This window comes from Cricetulus griseus, chromosome 3 (genome assembly GCF_003668045.3).
Source record: "Cricetulus griseus strain 17A/GY chromosome 3, alternate assembly CriGri-PICRH-1.0, whole genome shotgun sequence".
NCBI lineage: Eukaryota > Metazoa > Chordata > Mammalia > Rodentia > Cricetidae > Cricetulus > Cricetulus griseus.
Genome location: NC_048596.1, coordinates 171,057,157 through 171,078,086, shown reverse-complemented (window position 1 = coordinate 171,078,086; position 20,930 = coordinate 171,057,157). Strand labels below are relative to the sequence as shown.

General features: G+C 46.5%; 1 protein-coding gene and 1 long non-coding RNA gene across 2 annotated transcripts; both read right to left on the bottom strand.

Moving 5' to 3' along the window:
* Positions 1-256: 256 nt before the first annotated feature.
* Positions 257-20,917, bottom strand: Coq9 (coenzyme Q9). Its single transcript, XM_035441688.1, has 10 exons — positions 20,721-20,917; positions 20,428-20,515; positions 13,568-13,730; positions 6,356-6,381; positions 4,810-4,952; positions 4,469-4,553; positions 3,189-3,293; positions 1,859-2,014; positions 1,509-1,562; positions 257-1,027 (listed from the first exon to the last, which is right to left on the bottom strand). Exons 1-10 carry the CDS (start codon positions 20,900-20,902, stop codon positions 992-994), a joined length of 1,038 nt encoding a protein of 345 aa, XP_035297579.1. The 5' UTR covers positions 20,903-20,917; the 3' UTR covers positions 257-991.
* On the bottom strand, positions 16,180-19,936 carry LOC113834666. Its single transcript, XR_003483404.1, has 3 exons — positions 18,503-19,936; positions 18,157-18,375; positions 16,180-16,210 (listed from the first exon to the last, which is right to left on the bottom strand). It is a non-coding gene; the product is annotated as an uncharacterized LOC113834666 (long non-coding RNA).
* Positions 20,918-20,930: the final 13 nt, after the last annotated feature.

Genomic DNA, 20,930 nt, shown 5'->3' with positions numbered 1-20,930 from the left:
GGACCATGAAAGCTGAGGACTGCCTTCAAGTAGTCAGAGACTAAGCAAAGACAAGGGAGCTCATGGCCTCTGGAAAGTTCTTATCGTCATGTGACTGACAGAATACCTGGGCCCAGAATGCAGAGCTGTCATAGTGACCCTGTAGGTATGAGGCAGTGAAAAAGCCAGAACTCAGGCCCCTTCCATGTACTACTGTCTACTACTGCTGGGATCTAGGATACTCGACATTGTCTAGATGGAAACTGTACAACAGGAAATTGTTTCAAACATATTTATTATTTTTACAGATTCTAAATACACTAGTGACCTTGCAATGCATGCTGGTGTCTGTGATGTGAGGACTGGGATCACATTTCTGGCCAGGCTCAGCATGACTGTCCAGAAGGCACCTGTCTCAGGGAAGGCAGCTTTCTGAGGGGACCCAGAGGAACAATGGCCAGTGGCAAATACCTCTGTGCTGGAGAAGGAGCTGCCACTGCGTGGTGGTTTCTGACCTTGGTGTGAGCTCCTAAGATTATTTGGAGATTTTGTTTGAGACAGGGTCATACTATGTAGCTCAAGCAGGCTTGTAATTCTTTACATAGACAAGCCTGGCTTTGAACTGTCAATCCTCCTGTGGCAGTCTTCTGAGAATACAGGTTACCATGCCTAGCTCCCAGAGAGTAGTTCTAAGGTCAAGACATGATCAAGATTCCCGTGAGACCATGGCAGTCATGCCAAGTTCCTGTGGCTTGAAAGCTTGGATGTAAGTCTCATTTTTCAGTCACACAGCTGCAATGCAGAAAGGCATCAGGAGGTCAGGCCTGGTATGAGGAACTGAAGAAGTGGCCCAATTTGAGATCAGAAAAGTAGCAAGTGCATTGTGGTTTCCAGCCTCATGGCTGTCATAGTAACTCCAACTTCTTCTTCACGGTGTTCTCATTAACATGCTGTTCGATGGACGGTGCATGTTGTCAAAGCTCCTTCCAGGTACATGGGCTCCCCCTTTCTCTCACCGGCGCTGGTTTAGACCTGTCAGGTTCTTGAGCTAACACAGGGATAGAAGCAGAGAGAGTGGTGAGGCTTGCCTTACCTCCAAGACTACAATGGGAAACCCTGGATTTTTCAAGGCAACAGGTACAGCTATGACACAGATTCAAGCATACTGGGGGCCCAGAGGCAGAAGTGGTTTTGGTTTTTGAGGTTGTTGGTTTTTTGTTTGTTTGTTTGTTTTGAGAAAGTTTGCCATGTGGCCAGGCTGGCCTGGAACTTTTTATCCTTCTGCCTCAGCATGAATGAGTGATGGAATACAGGTATACATTGCCTCTCCTCCCCAGCTCTAGCAATTGTTTCTTGATGCCAGCAAAGAAAAGGTGGGGTATTCATTTGAGAATAAGCTAGTAAGGCTAAACCAAGATCAACTTTATTCAGTGTGCAGTCCAAAGCTATCTGGGTTGGTGACATGTTACAAACAGCATGGGGCCAGAGTGGAACAGGAGGCAGGCAGTGGTGAACTGGGCAGTACTTACCGTGACTGCTGCTCCCATCAGGCCTTGTACCAGTGCTTCTCCAGTGGACTTCACCTAAGAGGGGTCTGGGTCAGATTCTGCTAAGCCCCCAGAGTGAGCTCAAAGGTGAAACAGGTAGGTCAATTCAGGAAGCCTATGAGCCCCACAGTGGAGTCAAGATGGTTTAATGTACTGGAAAAGAGACTATAGACAACACAGGCACTGACAGACAAAGCAGACTTTTAAGGAAGGTCTAGTATGAGGAAGAAACAGCCAGCCTCCTTGGGAAGGACAACAGGTGATCACACTTGGCTTGAGGCAGACAGGTGTGCCTACTGAAAAGCATTTCCAAATGGTCAGTCCCCAACTACCTGCTTAGCTGTATGGCCCATGTTCATGGCATCATTAATCCGGTTTTCCAGGAAACGCCAAGTATCTTCAAAGTCTGGGGAAGAGTCCTGCATCATCACCAACTCTGTTGTGTTGTAGATGCCAGCCAGCACCGCACGGCGGGTGTACCAATTAAACTGTAGAGAGACCCATTCGGCAGGTGTGGAATCACTGCTCTGTGTATTAGGGAGTCTGGGTTTTTCCCACTCAAGACCTGAGGGACTCCCAGGTTTCCTCCTCATTTCTTCTCTCACTGACACATATGGCCCTCTGGATACCACCACTTTCCTGAACTTGGCTGGGCATCCGAGCTGCCTGTGAGATTAAAACTGTAAGCTCATGGCCCCAACCTCTTAGGTTGAGAGTCAGAGGGTCTGAATTAAGTACTAGGACCAGGGGGTTTAACAAGCAGCTGAGGTGATTTGACTGGTGCGATGCCCTGAGTCCTGGGGAGGTTCTACAATCCAACAGTCATGACTAAGCCATATTGGGAGGGCTGACACAGGAACAGGGACAGGTTATAACATCTGGGTGAAGCTGAGAGTTCAAGTCCCTGGTGACCTCTGCGAGCCCTGGTAATTGCTCTTCAGAGGACCAGCTCAGCTATTCAGTGTTTTATTCCTTTAATTTCTTTGCTCTCTAATTGTGTTTTCCTACCATCTCTGTTGGTGGTACATTCCCACACAGAGAAAGTTTATTAAAACACTTTGTTACAAGTATGGTTTGAGCATGTATCTGTGTAACTTCCCATCCTGGGGACCACAAAGTACTATCACATTTTAATTTCCTTTACAAAGGTGTGTGTGTGTGTGTATTAATATATATATATATATATGTATATATATGTATATTATATATATGTATATTAATATTAATACCCTACAAGAAATATGGTAGCATTTAACAAGTCATATTTTTCCTGGTGCTTATTAATCTCCTAGAAAAATGGGTCAAGATGGGGGAGGAGTTTCTTTTTAAAGCAATGTCTCAAAGTCAGTCTCAGACATAGAGGAATCTGCTTCAGAATCTCTGTCTTAGGAGATTGAGGGGAGATGGTTATGAGCCCTGTCATTAGGCCCCAAGGTCCGTGCCACCTCCACAAGTGGGAGGGGTAGTCACTGACTCATGCTCAAATGCTGGTCCCTGTAAGACAATGATCCATATGCCACTCTGGCTCATCAAGGACCTTTTCCTCTTGAGATGGGAATGACACTGCTGCCCTTTGTGAAAATCAAAGATATTTCACAAACTTCAATAAATTCCTGACCCAAGCCTTTGCTAGTAAGCTATGTGCCTATAGAAAATACTCACATCAGTGGACTGGTCCCCAGCATAATGCCACATGTCATCCACCATGCTGGTGAGCAAGCTCAGGCTGGGCGGGATGTTGTGAGGAAGCAGGAGGATGCTGAGGGCCTGAAGAACAAATGACAAAGGAGGGTACCACATGCAGCTAACAGCAGCACACAGGGCTTACATGGGTGTGGGGGGCAGTTGTCACAGGGATAGCTTAGTTCTTGTTCTTTGAAACCAATCATAGGTGGAGGTAGCAGCAAGAAACCCTGACTAGAAGTGGTAGGATCAGGAGCAAGCATGGTTTTGTCCTAAGATGACCTAATCAGAGTCTCCAGGCCAACATCTGAAATTGGGAATACTGACAGCGTAAGGGGTCACTCCTGTCTAAGAGTCCTGGAAGTAAGGATGGGAAGAGCACCCCACTCTGTCACAATAAATTTCTGTTGCCTTGCTTGACTCAAGATGATTCCTGTTCCCTTCAAAAAAACAAAATTCTCCCAGTTGATACTAGAACCAATCTGAGAGCCTCCTTTAGCAAATACCAGCTTCTCCAGGCCCAACTGAACAAGCTCTTGACACTTTACCAACTCTATAATCCTCTTGGCTGTGGGGCTGGCAGAGAGTTCCTTCACTAGCTGCAAAGTGGCCCAGAAGGCAGCACTGTCCTGACCTAGGCAGGCAGCTGAAACCCAATCCTGCACTGCCCAGGCTTTATGCACCATAGGTGATCAAAGTCCATCAGGTGGCCGACCAAGGCCACACACTCAGGTCTTCCAGCTGGACAGAGGATACTGGGTGCTTGAGTCACTCTCATTTTTGATGTGACATGCTTCAGAAAGGAGAAAAAGAAGCCTCAGAAAATGGAGGCAGTCCTTGTGATGAATACTCTTTCAGCAAGCATTACCCTAGCAATACAACAAGAAACCCAGCCCTCAAGACCTAAAACACAACAGGGAATTCATTGAGTAAAGATGGCTGATACAAGCTTCTGACTATTCTGACCTTTCTCAGGGAGGACTGCTTCTCCTTGAAGGCCTGGAGGCACACCCAAGCTACTGGGTCCACCTGTGATATGAACTAGTATGCAGGACTTGACTCATATGGCTTGGAGTTGTTCCCTATGGCACACCCTAGCAAGAACCTAGCTCTGCCAAGTGTTGGAGGCTTTCTTTCCTGGCCCTACAGTAAAGACTCAGGAGCTAACTTCTCAACAGTGTGCTCCGTCCTCCCCAGTACACAGTGCTGGGGGTGGGATATCACTACTGCTGCTCTGGAGCTTAACATGGATTCTGTACCCGGGGCCAGTGCTCAATGTAGGGGATCAGCATTCTCAGTCTGGTTTCCACTGCATCCCTCAGGAACTGGTCTGTCTTCCTCTTCCTGGAAGAGGGAAAAGAAAACAGTGTGTCTCTAGTTCAAAAGCAGGGACCACACTGCCTACTCAGCCCCAGGAGGAAAATGCTGCCAGCCCCTGAGGAAAACCGTCAGCACAGCCTACTGATTTTAGACCCATCTACGCTGTAGGCTATTAGTACTGTTCTCTTGGCCCTTCTTGTATCAGCTGCCTGAGGGCAGCTGGTAGGGCAAGTGGCCCATCCCTTGCTGCCACCCGAAGCTATAAAGACATGCAACTTACTCTGCCTGGCCCAGTTGTACCAGCTTCTGCTCCTCTTCCAGTACATGGGTGAGGCGAGCATTGCACTGGGTAACAAAGTGCAGAATCAGCTCACTGCCATCATTCCCAAACATGCCGGCTGCTGCGCTGGACAGACCCAAGGACTATAGGAAAGACAGCAGAAAAGTGAGTAAGCACATTGGGGCCAAAAGCCCGATTATCACAAATATGTCTGTCCTAAACAGGGGCTAGATTTTCAGCGGAGACCCCTGACCCTTCACTCTGAGCTCATGTGATTTCAGGGACCACCAATGGTCCATCAAGCCCCTTAGTTTATGCAGAGCATGGCTCCAGGTATGCATGTTGGAGTTCAGTGGCGGGCTTGTCATCACAAGACCAAATATAGAACTCAGGAGTGTACCTTAGGAATTTTGCTTAGTATGGAAAGGTTGTAGTTTCATTTTTGTTGCTGTGGCAATACCCAGCACTTTGGAGGCAGAGGTAGGTGGGTCTCTCATTTCGAGGCCAGACTGGTCTACAGATTGAGTTCCAGGACAGCCAGGGCAACACAGAGAAACTCTGTCTCCAAAAAAAAAACAAAAACAAAAACAAAAACAAAAACCCCAAAAGCAAAAACAAAACCAACAAAACTAAAGCAACATGGGAAAGAAAGAGTTCATTTGGCTTCCAATTCCAGGTTTCATATGCTATCATTTTGGTGAACTCAAGCAGCAGAGAGAAACAGGTTCACCTACCCTAGCTGCTTATCTGTTGCTGCTCAGTGCTCAGATAGCTTTCTCTGCTCATACACTCAAGAAGAACTCATCTCATGAAATAGTGTCACCCACATTCACCTCAATCCAGACAATCCCCCAGAGGCATGCTCACAGGACAGCCTGATTTAGATCAATTTCTCAAGGATTCTCAGGTGACTCTAGGTTGTGGGAAATTGGCAACTAAAAACTAAACATCATGGGAAGGGACAGTCCTCTTTCTGCTGGACTGCTGCTGCATTTCAGCCTAGCATGGGAGCCTGCTGCAAAGGAGCTCAAAGAGGACTGTGCTATGATCCTCCTGGTGAACACATTCTAGCTACACTGACTATGACACTGGACCAGGCTCCTTCCAGACTTCCCATCATTAAAGGGGTGAAAATACCCCTTTCTAACATAGGCCAGTTAGAGCAGAGCTGTAGCACTGAAACCTGGGGCTCTAACCAACACTGCAGGGGCTTGGAGAGAACATGCCCTTTCGGACACGCTCCTTTCACCCAGAGCTCCAGCAAAGGGGGTCTGCCCGGAGTCTGTCTTTCAATCATTCAATTACTTTTGAAGTAAGGGGATCAAACCTAAGCAAGCATTCTATCAATGAGCCACAGCCCAAGTTTCTGTCAGCTGTTTAAACATACTTTTTTTCATTAGAGCCACTCAGGAGTTAAACAAGCCAGAGACAGCCTTCGTTTTCCTAATCTATATCGATTGTTGAGCATCTACTGGAGGCAGAACCTTGATGGTAACAGTAACAGACAGCAGGAAAGGAACAAAAATACATTAATATGACGTCCTACTGCAGGGCAGGAGAACTGCCTCTCTTCTGTGGGAGAGCAAGGCCATTAAGGAGAGCACAGCAGCCCTGAGATGGATGGAAGCTACGCGGTCACTGCAGGCCACTTCGTACATCACAGACACCACCTCACTACGAGCTCACTGCACCACACACTAGCTCTAGTCAGTGGGCACATTGTGGTTATATTTTACAAATCAGGAAACTGAGACTTACAGCTCTCACCCACAAACTGGGTCAGAAGTCTATAGATGTCATGCATCCAGTATGAAAGAAGGTAAGAGGGGCTGGGTGGTGGTGGTGGTGGTGGTGGTGGTGGTGGGTGGTGGTGGTGGTGGTGGTGCGTGGTGGTGGGGTGGGTGTGTGGTGGTGGTGGTGGTGGTGGGGGGAGGGTTGGGGGGGGGTGGTGTGGTAGGTAGCGTGGGGGGGTGGTGGTGGTGTGGTGGTGGGTTGGTGGTGGTGGTGGTGCTGGGTGTGTGTGCGTTGGTGGTGGTGGTGGCGGGGTGGTGGGTGGTGTGGTGGTGGTGGTGGTTGGTTGAGTGGTGGTGGTGGGGGGGGTGGTGGTTGTGGTGGTGGGTGGGTGGTGGTTGGTGGTGGTGGGGGGTGGTGGTGGTGGTGGTGGTGGTGGGGGTGGTGGTGTTGGTGGTGGTTGGTGGGGGGGGGCTGGGTGGGGGGTGGTGGTGGTGGTGGTGGGGAGGCGGTGGTGGTGGTGTTGGGTGGTGGCGTGGTGGTTGGTGGTGGTCGGTGGGGGTGGTGGGTGGTGGGTGGTGGTTGGTGGTGGTTGGTGGTGGTGGGTGGTGTGGGTGTGGGTGGGGTGAGTGGTGGTGGTGTGGTGGTGGTGGTGGGTGGTGGGTTAGGTGCGGGGGGGGTGGTGGTGGTGGTGGGCGGGTGGTGCGTGGGGCGCGTGGTGGTGGTGGTTCGGTGGTGGTTTGGTGGTGGTGGTGGTGGTGCGTGGTGCTGGTGGGTGGTGGGTGGTGTGGTGGTGAGTGGTGGTGGGGGGTGCGTTGGTGGTGGTGGTGGGTGGTGGTGTGGTCGGTGGTGGGATGGGGGGGGTGGTAGTGGTGTGGTGGTGGTGGTGGTGGGTGCGTGGTGGTGGTTGGGGTGGGGGTGGTGCGTGGTGGTGGTGTGGGCGGTGGTGGTGGTTGGTGGTAGGTGGTGGGGTGGTGGGTGGTGTGGTGGTGGCTGGTGGTGGTAGGGGTGGTGGTGGTGGGGTGGTGGGCGCGCGTGGTTGGTGGCTGGTGCGTGGTGGTGGTGGGCCGGGGTGGTGGTTGGTGGTGGGGGGGGGGGGTGGTGGTGGTGGTGGTGGTGGTGGTGGTGGGTGGTGGGTTTTGGTGGCGTGGTGCGTGGTGGTGGTGTGGTGTGGTCGGTGGTGGTGTGTGGTGGTGGTGGTGGTGCACACCTTTAATCCCAGAGCTCAGGAGGCAGAGGCAGGCAGATCTATGTGAGTTCAAGGCCACCTTGGTCTACAGAGCAACTTTGAGGACAGACTCCAAAGCTACACAGAGAAACCATGTCTCGAAAAACAAAACAAAGAGGCTAAGATGAAAGCCAGTTAGCACAGTATTCCATTTCATTTTTCCAAACAATCCTATTAATTTCTCTCATATTTGTGAAATCTCCATCATTTTTTTTCCCTCTCCCACAAATTTCTGTTTCCTCCTCCTTCTTACTAACCTTAGATTCCCCAAACTATTTCATGCACTTAGAAATCAAAAGCCACCCTATGGGAATTCCCTTAATGTTTAGAAACCAAGCCCAGTGAGTTTGAGGCCAGCCTGGTCTACACAGTGAATTCCAGGACAGCCAAGGCTATATAGAGAGACCATGTCCCCCCCAAAAAAAAGAAAGAAAGAAAAGGAAGAAAGAAGAAAGAAAGAAAGAAAGAATCTAAGCCCAAAGTTGTCTTCTCCAATATGTCTAAGGCCAGTCCTTCCACCTGTTTTTCAGATCTTGCAACTCTTACCGTAGGAATCTCATGGTTTTGATCTTTTTATTTTGCCTGCCTTCTTCTATTATCTCCACCTTTACTTGTGTTTTGCTTTTTTCCCCACAAGTATTCAACCATTCAACCTCCATCCCATTTCCCCAGCTTGGCAAAGTCTTCTCAGCCTAATGATTCTTTACTTCTTCCATGCCACAGACCCTCCTCCTGACTTCTGACCAGTACTCCAATAGCTACTGTTACAATAACCAAAAGCTAGCTGTGGAAGACATCTTTTGTTCTCTCTCCAGTATCAAGATGCTCTAACCCCGACCTACTACTAGACTCTTCCTCCTTCCCAGCCCTTCTCTTGATAGGCTCTTGATATACGTAGCCCAGGTTGCTCTTAAATTTACAGCAGTCCTCTTGCTTCAAATTCCCAAGTGCTGGGATTAGAGGTGTGAGCCACCCCATATAACTGGGATTCTCTCCACTTTATACTCTTGCCTTATGCTCACATCCAGACACATGCTAGAATACTCAAATAGCCAGCCATAGTCCTACTAGCTCCTCTCATTCAGACTCACTACACATGCTTGACACCTCCAGCTTGGAGGAGGGCCAGATGTTAACACATCAAAAAGTTCAGAAGACAAAATGCCAGGCCCAGACAGTGTAGCATGTAAAGACAACTAGTATCCCCACCCCTAGTTTCGGGTAGCAGAGAATAGATGAGAACAGCTCTCAAACTTAACAACCTTAAGCCTAAGGTGAGTGGATGGACCAACCTCTGGAGTCTTAAGGTTCACCACTACACAGCCTCATCTGTCCAGCACAGTGAATAATGTTTAGTGGGTATTGAAGACAGACAAAGCACCTCAAGACACAGGCATAGTCAAGGACTTTCCGAAAAGGACTGTTGCACAGGAAACAGGATTATATCAAATTAAAGAGCCTTTGCATAGCAAAGGAAACAATCAGAGTGGGGAGACAGTCTGGGAGAAAACTCTTTTCTAAGTACATATGACAGAAACTAATTTAGTAACCCTAAAGAACTCCAGCTCTCACTCAGAGCAGACAGGAACACTACCACCACAGTTCAGTCAGGGCTAAGATAAAGGACTGTTGCCTTCTTGGCAAAGATGAACTGATGAAATGCTGGGACATCAAAGGTGGAGCTGTCCTAGCTACGTGTTACTAAAGTGACCAACAGCACAAAATCCTGGCTCTTCAAACCCGAAGTTGCCTGCAGATCTGTCACTCATGTTTCCATAGTCATTAACTACAGTCAGGATGTCTGGGTGTGGTCACACAGACATTCAATTGCAGAACTCAAGGAGGTGAAAGAAAACCTCAAGCAACCCTACAAGGGCAAGCCTCTGGAGCTGGGCTCGAGGAGATAGGGGCCATACTCTGTGCTCTAAGGCTTGCACACATAAGAAGCTGGAGCAGAAAGAAAGCACCACGCACCAAGGCTCCCAAGCAAAACAAGCTGGAGACAGATATCAAGTCCACAGAACCTCCAGCAAGGACTGAGTGTAGCTGTGGCAATAAACACAAAGCTGGTACAAACAAGAACAAAATGAAACAAACCTTCAAAAATTAAACAAAAAGCAAATCATGTAATCAACGAATACATTAATGAACTGAATACAAAGTCCTCATGAGAAAAAAATAGACAATGAATATTTGAAAAATATCCTTAACTATCAGAGAAGCATAAATTAAAATTGCTTTGAGGGCTGGAGAGGTGGCCCAGTAGTTCAGAGTACTTATTCTTTTCTCCCAGCACCCACACTGGGTGGCTCACAACCTCCTCTAACTCCAGCTGCAGGGGATCCAAAGCCTCCAAGTAGCATTGGCATACACACACACACACAAACACACACACACTTTCTTTCTCTCTAATAGTAATAATAATTATTATTATTATTTAAAAAAAATTGCTTTGAGGGCAGGGCATGGTGACACAAACCTAGAACCCCAGTTGTTGGAAGGTAAAAGTAGGAGGATCAGTAATTTGGAGTTCAAGGCCAACCTCAGATATATACAAATCTGAGGGCAGTCTAGCTAGTATCAGACTATCTTAAAAAATTGCTTTGGGATTCCACTCCACCCTGGTCAAAATGGCTAGGTTCAAGAAAACAAATGACAAGAAACGATGCCAAGGATATGAGAAAAGAGGAATTTGGGGAGGACTTCATTACGAAGCTCTGGCTGGCCTGGAACTGTGTAGTTCACTGGCCTCAAACTTGTTGTGATATTTCTGCCTATGCCTCTCAAGTACTGGGATTACAGGCATGAGCCACTGTGCCTGTTGATAAAGAAGGTGGTGATTTAGACACTGCTGGTGGCAATGTAAACTAGTATAGGCACTGGGGAAATCAGTATGGAAGTTCTCAAAAAACTAAAAAAAGAACTGCCATGCCATCTAGCTATACCACACCTTGGTGTATACCTCAAGGAGTCTAAGTTAGTGTTTTCAGAGACACTTGTACATTCATGTTTATTGATGCACTACTCTCAATAGTCAAGATATGGATCCTGTCCACTAACAGATGAAAGGATAAAGAAAATGTGTTAAATATACACAAAAGAATTGTATTCAGATGTAAAGAAGGAAATTGTTGTGAAGTATTATTTTAACTGGGCAAAGATATGTTACATTTGCTTATGCTGCAGAACATTACTAACTGTGTGAAGGTGTGCTACATTTGTTTACGCTGCATTGTCTAATTATGTAGAGATGTATTGTATTTGTTTCATCTTGCCTGCCTAAGGCACCTGATTGGTTCCATAAAAAGCTGAATGGCCAATAGCTAGGCAGGAAAGGATGGGGCGCTGGTGGGCAGAGAGAGTAAATAGGAGGAGAAATCTAGGCTCAGGAAGGGTGGGAGAAGAGGAGGAGGAGGAGAGAACGAGGGAGAAAGAGAGGGATGCACCCAGGGCTAGGAGCCAGGCCACCAGTCAGACTCGAGAAGTACAAAAGTAGGATGAAAGAAAGGTAAAAAGCCCAGAGGCAAAACATAGATGAAGAGAAGCAGGTCAAGTTATAAGAGTTAGCAAGAAACGAGCCTCAGCTAAGGCTGAGCATTCATAACTAATAAGAAGTCTCAGTGTCATGATTTGGGAGCTGGTTGGTGGCCCAAAAGAAAAAGCCTGCTACAGGAAATGAAGGTATTCACAGGAAAACTGATTCAGATTCAAAAGGACAAACACTTGACAGTTTTTTCTCATGGGCAAAATTTAGATTAAGTGTGTATGTAACATGTAGAAAGGGGACTTTAAGGGAGGAAGGGATCTAAAATCGGAAGGGAGCGAGGAAGTGCAATTGAATTATGTCATGAAAGCAGATGGGAAAGTATTTGGGGTGCAGGAAGAAAGGAGATCGACAAGAGAGAAAGAGGACAGAAAGCGGGGAGACACATGGAACACAAAGAGTAACACTATATAGGTACGAAAGTCATAATGAAACCCATTTCTTTTTATGCGAGCTCCCAAACGTAATGGATGGTAAACACTCAGAGATGAAACACTTGCTTAGTATTCTTTAGGTGAAGTTCCCATTCTCAACACACAATAAGACTTGCCTGGGCTGGAGTGAGTGTAAGGCAGTCTGGGTAACTTAGCAAGAGAAAACCCCATCTTAAAACAAAGGATAGGAACTGGAGATAGGATTTAGCGGTTAAGAGCACTGGCTGCTCTTTCAGAGGACAGAGGGGTTCAATTCCCAGCACCTACATGGCAGCTTTCAACCATCTATCTGTAACTCCAATTCCAGGAGAAACGACAACTTCTTCCAGCCTCTATAGGCACCAGGCATAAAGACATGGAGTGCAAAGACACAGACTCATAAAACCCATACACATGGAAACAAAAGTAATTTTAAAATTCATTAAAAAATAAAATAAGCTGGGCAGTGGTGGCACACACCTTTAATCCCAGCATTCGGGAGGCAGAGACAGGTGGGTTTCTGTGAGTTCGAGGCCAGCCTGGTCTATAAAGCAAGTTCCAGGACAGGCTCCAAAGCTACACACAGAAACCCTGTCTCAAAAAAGATAGAATAAGCAAACAAACAAACAAACAAAAAAGAAGTAAAAAAGAGACCTGTGGGCAACTGTTCTGTGCAGAGTGCTTAACTAGCAGCATGAGGTGCTAATTTAATCTCAGCAACACAACAGGAGGGTGCTAGATGAGGGCAACTGAGAGGACATTCAGCAGTTTAGAACACCTGCTGCTCTTATACAGAACCTGGACTCAGTTCCTAACACAACAGGCATCTCAGAGCCATCTTCCTATTTGTTCCAAAAGATTCAACACCCCCTTCTGGTTCCTCAGGCACAGGTACACATGGGGTACATACATACATACATACATACGTGAAAAATAAATAAACCCCTAAATACAAGGAAAAATATTGTTAGACAAGTCCAACAAGGAAAGGAACCTTGTCAAAAAACACTGACACTGTCCCAGCACAGTGGCTGGTACATATCACTGCTCAACAAATACTTAAAGAATGACTAACAGTTCTTAAATTAATTTCACATTAGAAGAATAGGTTCTGAGCAGTTTAGGGCACGCCTTCAATACTGAGCAGGAGTCAGAGACATGTGGATCTCTTAATTCAAGGCTAGCCTGGACTACAGAGCAAGTTCCAGGTCAGCCAGGGCTACACAGAGAAACCCTGTTTGGACGTTGAAAGGTGTGGGCAGAGTGGGCATGTGACTGTAAAAGAGTATTTGGGAGGCAGAGTCAGGCAGGGCCACTGCAGTTTGAGGCCAGCCCCATCTACATAGTGAGTTCCAGACTGGCCCAGGCTACATAGTAAGACTCTGTCTAGCATTTAAAAAAAAAGAAAGAGGAGAGTATGATCCTATCAAGGATGGCTTAGAGAGAGAAAGAACCAAGGTTGTGAAGGAAAGCACCTGAATTCAATCCCTGAGGCCCACATGACAGAAGATGAGAGCCTCCTCCTCTAACCTCTAACTCTGTGACTTCTGGCCAGCCAGTCTGCATAGAAGCTTGGGTACAGTGAGGACAACACAGAGAGACTGTTTAATATTAAAAAAAAATAGCTGGGCATGGTGGCACATGCCTTTAGTGCATTGGCGGCAGAGGAGAAGTTCTCTGTGAATTGGACGCTATACTGGTTTACACAGTGAGTTTCAGGACAGCCAGGGCTCTGTAGAGACCAGTCTGAGCGGCAATGAGTAGTCTCTCCAGCCCCCATGGTTCAATTTCTGGTTTGCTCCAGTGGTTTCAGGACATAGAATGTCCCTAGGCTAGTCTTACCTGAAGACTTCTTGTTGCTGAAAATCTTAAGTTGGCTGGAAGAGCCCACTTCAAAGTTAGGCTTCTTGCCGGTGATACGAACTGAGAGCAGGCTGTCACTGTGGTAGCCCAGGTGTTCCTGGACAGATTGCACCTCCTCGGGGCTTAAGGACTCCCGCTGCAACTGCAATTGAAGATATCCAGCGCATCAGTCCACACTTCCCCATTCACTGTTTCACCAAGCCAGCCTGTGGCCAGCCTGTCAAATGCGAACAGCAACTGCTCTCAAAAAAGAATTTAAGGTCTTGAATCACATTAAAAAAAAAAAAAAATCAGAAATATAACAATACAGTTATCACCTGACTGTCTACTCTCCAAAAACAAGAAAATGCTAATATTTTTAAATTTTGTTTCTGGAGAATATGGAACTATAAATGCCTCTGCTTAATTGAACATCTCTACTTATAAATACATAGCCCCCATCCTTAGTCTAGACTCCCACCAAAAGGACTAAGGGACAGTATTCCATCTAGGCCCAAGAGTTGTGTACACTGAGATGGACAAAGCAGAAACTTCCTGTCTCCTGCAGTACAGCCATCACAGGAAGACCAGTATCAGCTACTCAGTCTTCAGAAGGGATCTGCTCCCAAGGGTTTCTTCTTTACGGCATCTTGTATTTATCTCTTGAACAGCAAGTTTCAAATTGCTTCCTAATTCTGTAGAGCACCTCTAACCTCACTTACCCCCAGCTACACAGACATACTCTCTGGGTTTGAGTCACCCAAGGTTTACATACCTAACAAGGAAGGCTATCTCTACGAACCTACCTCTTTTACTTCCACAAGGCCAGAAAGAGTCAGGGCCGAACACAGTTTAGAGGCCGTCTTCATTTTGTCATCATTAACTGTGAAGGAAAACTCTCCAATTAGTGGCTTCATATGGTAAAGCTGGGGAAAACTATAAAGGCTCACTCCTATGTGAGTTAGCAGGCTCTCAAACAGTAAAAACTTACTTTGTTTAATGAGCATATATAGTTTAGTGACAACATCTTTTTTTTTTTTTTTTTTTGAGACAGGGTCACTGTGTATCCCTGACTGTCCTGGAACTCATTCTTGAACACCAGACCAGGCTGGCCTTGAACCACAGAGATCTGCCTGCCTCTGCCTCCTGAGTGCTGGGATTAAATTGTGTGCACCACCACTGGACCACTAGAAAGACTGGGTTAGGCATGGACATACCTACCTTTAATTCAGCACTAGGGAGTCAGAGGTCAGCAAGTCTCTGTGAGTTTTAGGACACCTTCTACATGGAGAGTTCCAGCCCAGCCAGACAGTGAGACCTTGGGTAAATAAGCAAACAAAACTGTGAAAAACATGAAACCTAATCTTCTATTGTGAGAAGTTCAATCTAGTAGACAGAATTCAGAAAAGAAGATCTGCTAAGGTTGGCACACACCTTTTCTCAGCAGAGGGGCAGAGGCAGGAGGATCTCTGTGAGTTTGAGGCCAGCCTGATGGGGAATGTCCTTCCAGTATGCTGTGAATATACCCTGTTTCTCTTATTGGTTGAAAAAAAATGCTGAAAAAAAAATACCCAGGCAGGAGAGAGGCGGGGCTACCAGAGAAAGAATTCTGGGAAGAGGAGGAGGGGGTGGGGACCTGAGTTCAGTTCAGATGCTAGCTTGTCCAGCTCCATGATCTTAGATAAGTTTCCTTCCCTCTCTAAGTCTGTGGTATCCTTCTGTTCAATGTGTCAGGCCATGGTGTGGATGGGATCACTGGGCAAAGGTGAAGGACTGCCAGTGCCCATTCACAGAGCACTCTCATTCTGCTAGCACTATCCCTGGCTCATTCCTCCTTTAACTAAATCCTCCTGGTGCTTGTGGCTAAATGTTTTACACATTTGCAGTGCAGCTTTCCCTTCTCCAGCTGCTCATCTGTTCCCTCTTTTCTTGGTCCTTCTTGGTCCTGAGCTCTGCAGCAACACCTGTAGAAGCAACATCCCCCTGGTTCAAGGATTCTGGCCTCCATCTCCAGACCCTTCACATTGTCAACCTCTCCTTCCACCGACCCTCCCAGACAGAAGTAAATTGTAAATGGATTCTTCTGATGGCCCTGGCCCAATAATCAGGTGGTGTACCCAGGGCAGGGCCCAACAGGCCCACTGACCTCCCACTGAACTCAGACTATTACCCAGTACATGAGCCTACATAGCAAATATTGAAAGTATATACAAAAGGGGAAAGAGAAAGAAAGAGAGAGAGAGACAGAAAAGAGAAGAGATACACACAAAGAAAAAAGGAGAGAGAGAGAAAAAGGAATAGCCACAACAGAAAAGAACAGAGCAGAAATTAACAAACAGACAGACACAAGAGAGAAAGAAAAGTGAGTGGACCAGACAAACAAAACACAAGACAGAGGAAGACAGACAAACAGCACAAAGGAAGACTACACACAGAGAAGAGAATGGAGGTATACACACACAGAACAGAGAGAGAGATGAGAGAGAGAGAATAGACAGACAAAGATGCCAGATAACCCTTGAAGAGAGATCTGCCAGTTTAGCTGGGAGGGAGCAGGAGAGAGGTTGTCAGAACACTCAGACCATGGCCAGACAGAGAGATTAATCTGGTTAATTTCTGCAGTGCTGCCGGACCTAAAAGCTACTGACAAAAGAAATGAAGACAACAGTGAAATTTAATATATGGGTTATCATCAAGTATGATTAGAATCATTACCTACTTCCAACAACCTCCCACTAAGGATGCATTTCAGCTTGGGTAGATCCTAAGAGTCTGACTAATGAATCTACAGCCTTAAGGCTTCATAATCCCAACATTCCCTGACATGAAAGGTAGACCAGACAGATATGGCAAAGTCAATAAAAGGGATTAGAATCAAGAAAAAAGGCTAGAGAGCTTAGGCTGACTATAAAACAAACAGGGCATTCATCAGCAGAAGTGATTCAGAGAGAAAGGCAATAAATTGACAGCTATCCTAACCATAAAAATTCAGTTGCACTGAATCTGCAGTGACCAACACTGTTTTCAACATTTAGCATTAGCCAGCGTCTTTGAAGCACCTTATACATACATTACCTCAATATTGGGTTATTCCCAATGTACAGTTAAAGATCTGGGTCAGCCAGCACTATACAAACCAGTATTATGTGGGTAAAACAAAAGCTGGGACAAGAATCCAAACCTGTGTAACTATGAAAACTTCCCACCTCGGGTTAGTTTTCTCTTCCACTTGATATGCAGGACTGTATACAAGACACTTACTGTGAAGGAGGCCAAGGGATACCTCTGTTCAGCTCCTCCTTCCTTAAACATTAATGCTACCAAGTTTCTAGCTTCAAATATGTGAAACAAAGAAGCAGTGGTAGGAGGTTCATGCCACACACTTCTGACTGGATAGCCAACTCTGTGACAGTGATACCACCACACTCCCAGGCTGAATTGAAGTCACATGCATTACACTTTCCTTCTATAAAAACATTCACTTCTGGGGTCAGCAGATGCATCAGCCAGTAAGGGCACTTGTTGTCAAGCTTGGTGACCTGAGTTTAGTCTTCATGTACCCACATGTGGCAAGAGAACTCACTTGTATAGATGGCCTATGACCTCAATTTGTGCAGCTGTGGCACAGGTGGGCATACACACACACAAATAAATAAAATGTAACTTATTTCATTCTTCTGTCACTTTTTTGGGGGAGGAATCAGGGTCTCATATAGCCCAGGCTAGCCTTGAACTTCTGATCCTGCCTCCTCTAATTCACAAGTACTGGGATTACAGGTATGCAATATCATGCTTGGCTTGAAAAATGTTAACCTCAAATAACTTTCCTTTGTGTCTAAAAACTATGACCTTTAGCCAGAGTCACCCTTGATTACACAGTGCTTTGTCATTTTAGAAATAAGTTACTAATGGTTTTAATTTCTACAGCAAAACTGAAGTCCTTGGCTGGCTAGCTTCAAAATCTGACTTCCATTCCAAAGGGACTCTCTCCTTATTGCATTTTCTCTCAACCACATCTTTTTGCCTAATTTCTCCATGTGAACACCAGCTCTCTGCTATCCTGACTCAGCAAAAAGCCCAAGAGGCTCCCACGTGGTTATCGGGCAGGCAGGAGTCTATGGCTGTTGAGTTTGGGATTTTAAATCCCTAAAAAGCATACCCTCAAGAAAGAGAACTTCCAAGCTTTTAATTGTCACATGATTTTGAGAAAGAATCCTTGTAAATCTTGGGTAACTTGGGATCAATCTCACATTTAAGAGCCTGCCAGAGGAAGACAAGTGTGGACAGAAGTACTTACTGCTGGGTAGTAAGTTATTAAAAAGGAGTAGCCTGTAGATCTACTACTTTGTTTCATCAGGTTCAGGACTATGGCAACTCAGCTTTTCTGAGTCTCCTTGTCAACAAACAAGAGCAGTAAATAACCTATTTTTAAGACCAATAAACCCTGGAACAGTAAGTTATGTAAAGTGTTCAGCAGATGTTGGTACATAGAGTTCAATCCAATAATGTTCAGTTTGTCTTTGTTTCCAACAGTCCTGGCAAAACCTCTCTCCTTACAGATGCCTTGGAACCTCACAGGAGAGCCTCACCTTTGACATCCAGTACCAGTGGGATTGTGTCAGGAAATCAAGAGTGTAAACAAACCATTCTTCTTCCCAAACAAGATGGACCTCATGAGTAGATTAAACTGTAAACCTCCTCCTCCACCAACACATACAGTCAGGAGTTCCTGAATAGACAATGTTCTTCTAAGCTCTAAGAGCCAAAGTGTAACAATTTTCATCGGCCTTTTTGTTACTGTGGCAAATCTGTTTAAAAACAACAAGACCAAAACTGAAAAAATGCAGTGCCTAAGCCAGCATACTCAGAGCTGTGACTCAGGGCTGCTTCACAGCTTCAAAGAGGTAAAGTGGAAGTCAATGTCACATAACTGACCTTGTTTGTTAGACACTTCTCCAACGGACAATAACAGCTTTTCAAAAATGTCACCAGCAGCCATGGGTGGCATTTGCTTTTAAAACCACAATTTCCAAGACAAAGGCAGGCAGATCTGGTCTACACATCAAGTTCCAAGGAAGTAGGGGCAAAAGCAAACATCTGAGAACAACTTCTGGAGATGGGTTTATTTATGGTTAAACACCTAACAAGCAGATTCTTAGGCTTGTGGTCCCATTCGAGGTGGCTGAGGGTCTGGAGATGACTGGCTGCATTATTGCAGGTGTTGCTGATTAGGGATAAGGGGCACAGTTCTGTGATGTGTGCTTAGCTAGCATGTATAATAAGGTCCTGGATTCAGACTTCCAACACCACAAAACCAAACACCAATTTAATAGCCAAGAATGATGGAGCTTGCCTGTAAATCTAGCTCTCTTAGGAAACTGAAGAAAACTCATGAGTTCTGAGGACAGTTTGGGCCCCTCAAACTCTTGTCTCAAAACCATTATCAGGGTTCTGGGGCTGGGGGTAAAGCCCAGGCTTTTCAAGCACAAGGCCTGGAGTTTGAGCCCCAGAACCCCCCAGGAAAAAAGCAGGACGTGTGGGCCATCGAGGTGATTCAATGGGTACAGGTGCTTTCTACACAAGCCTGACAACCTGAGTTCAATCCTCAGAACCCCAAGTGGAAGTCGACAATCGACTCCTGAAAGTTGTCCTCGGACTTCCACTCTGCACATGCCATACCCCCACAAAATAATACAAAATAGAATGTATGGATTTTTTAAAAAGCTTATGTGGCCGGGTATGTAATCCTGCACTGGGGAGCTGGAGGAGGGCAGACTGGCCAGTCAGTTCAGCCTTAACTGGTGAGCTTCAGGCCACCAGGGACCCTGTCACAAGGGAGGTGGACACAGTCTGATGAAAAACAAAGTTGTCCTCTGGCATCCACACACATACATGCTCCCTCCATGATCTTAACAAGTACACTTTACTTCTTCCCTGGTGGAGGAGCAGCGAGGCGCTCCGCTCCACTCTGAAGATCGCAGCTGGGACTCAGGCTCGACAGACGCTAAGAAGCAAGCCTCTTCCTAACTTACAAATGGCTTGTTAATGCTAGATCCCTGGACCACACTCTGGCACAGGGTCAACTCTCAGGACATAAGCCTGGGTTCGTTATTTATAAGCAAGCATCCTAGGTAAGGCGGAAATAAGTGCCAGGCTCAAATGGACAACCTGTGACTCCAGGATCTCCCCAGCTTTCGTGCTTTCCGCCAGGTGCCCTGAAGGAGACCCAAGGTCACCACAGATGGCTAAGAGTAAACTAGCGATCCCGATGCCAGCTCCGGGTTTCACGAGGAAAGAGGCGGCAGACGAGCCCCGGCATCAGGAATGCCGCCGCATGCAGGGCCCTGGCCGCCGTGATCCCTCATACCGGCTTCCCTTTAGGGTCCAGCCATTATAAAGTAGCTGTAAATACACTTCAACTTTTTATGGACACGATTTCTTGATTAAATACCTAACAGTGGATTTGTTGGGCCCTGGTATTATTTTTAATACACATATCTTGTCTGAAACTTTAGATAAAATGTACAAAAAGGAAACACAGAACACCATGTGTAAAAACATCAGCATTTTGGTATATGCACAGAAAATGGAACAAATACCCAAAAACTTGCAGTGAAGGGGTCCCCAAAGTATGTATGGCTGTGAAATCTCTGCAGCTCAGAAATTTTAGTTGCATATTTATGTCAAAGTGTCAATGCAGAAATATTCTATTTATGGACTGTAATTTTTTGCTTTTCCACTTAATGGCACTGTACAACTTTTTTTTTTTCTTTAAGTAAATGTCTGTCTTAATGTGGAAATAAAAATACTGAGCATATGGCAGCAATGACGGTAAGAGAATGGGTGTGGTAATGACTGACTCTGGGGAAACACCGGCTCTCTGGCGGTTCCCTCTGTCCCTCCAGCAAGGCTGGCCCAGCGCCCATGGCAACGGAGTAGAGAACGCTTCTGCAGCGGACGAGCTCTGTGACCTTGGGCACACTGTGCCCTCTCTGAAGCTCCACTACCTCTGGGGAGCCGGGGTGACAGGCCTGCCCCGCTGCTTTTGCCCCTCACAGCTCTAGTCTTGAAATCGAATCCCACCAAGTGATTTTTTTTTTTTTTTCCAGCTCGCGACTTCAGCGAGCTCCACGCCGATGCCCTTCATCTGTACCTTGCTATCCCCCACCACAGCCTTTCTCGCCCTACGCCAAGCCCGGGCCCGCGCCGTTCCTCCTTCCCCCGCTCTCCCCCGCGCCCGGCCTCGGCCGTCACCTCACCGGGCAGGCACCGCAGCTGCAGGAGCCTCCAGCCCACCCGGCCGAGGACGCCAGACACTGCTGCCGTCGCCGCCATCTTGGAAGTGGGCACGCACGCTGACGGC

Coding starts and splice junctions, on each gene's coding strand:
- Coq9 (XM_035441688.1), bottom strand. CDS start 20,902: ATGGCGGCGACGGCAGCAGTGTCTGGCGTCCTCGGCCGGGTGGGCTGG. Junction 20,516..20,720: donor CTGTGGTGGGGGATAGCAAG/GTACAGATGAAG, acceptor CGTCCGCTGCAG/AAGCGTTCTCTACTCCGTTG. Junction 2,015..3,188: donor CTGGGGACCAGTCCACTGAT/GTGAGTATTTTC, acceptor GTCTCTCTACAG/TTTAATTGGTACACCCGCCG.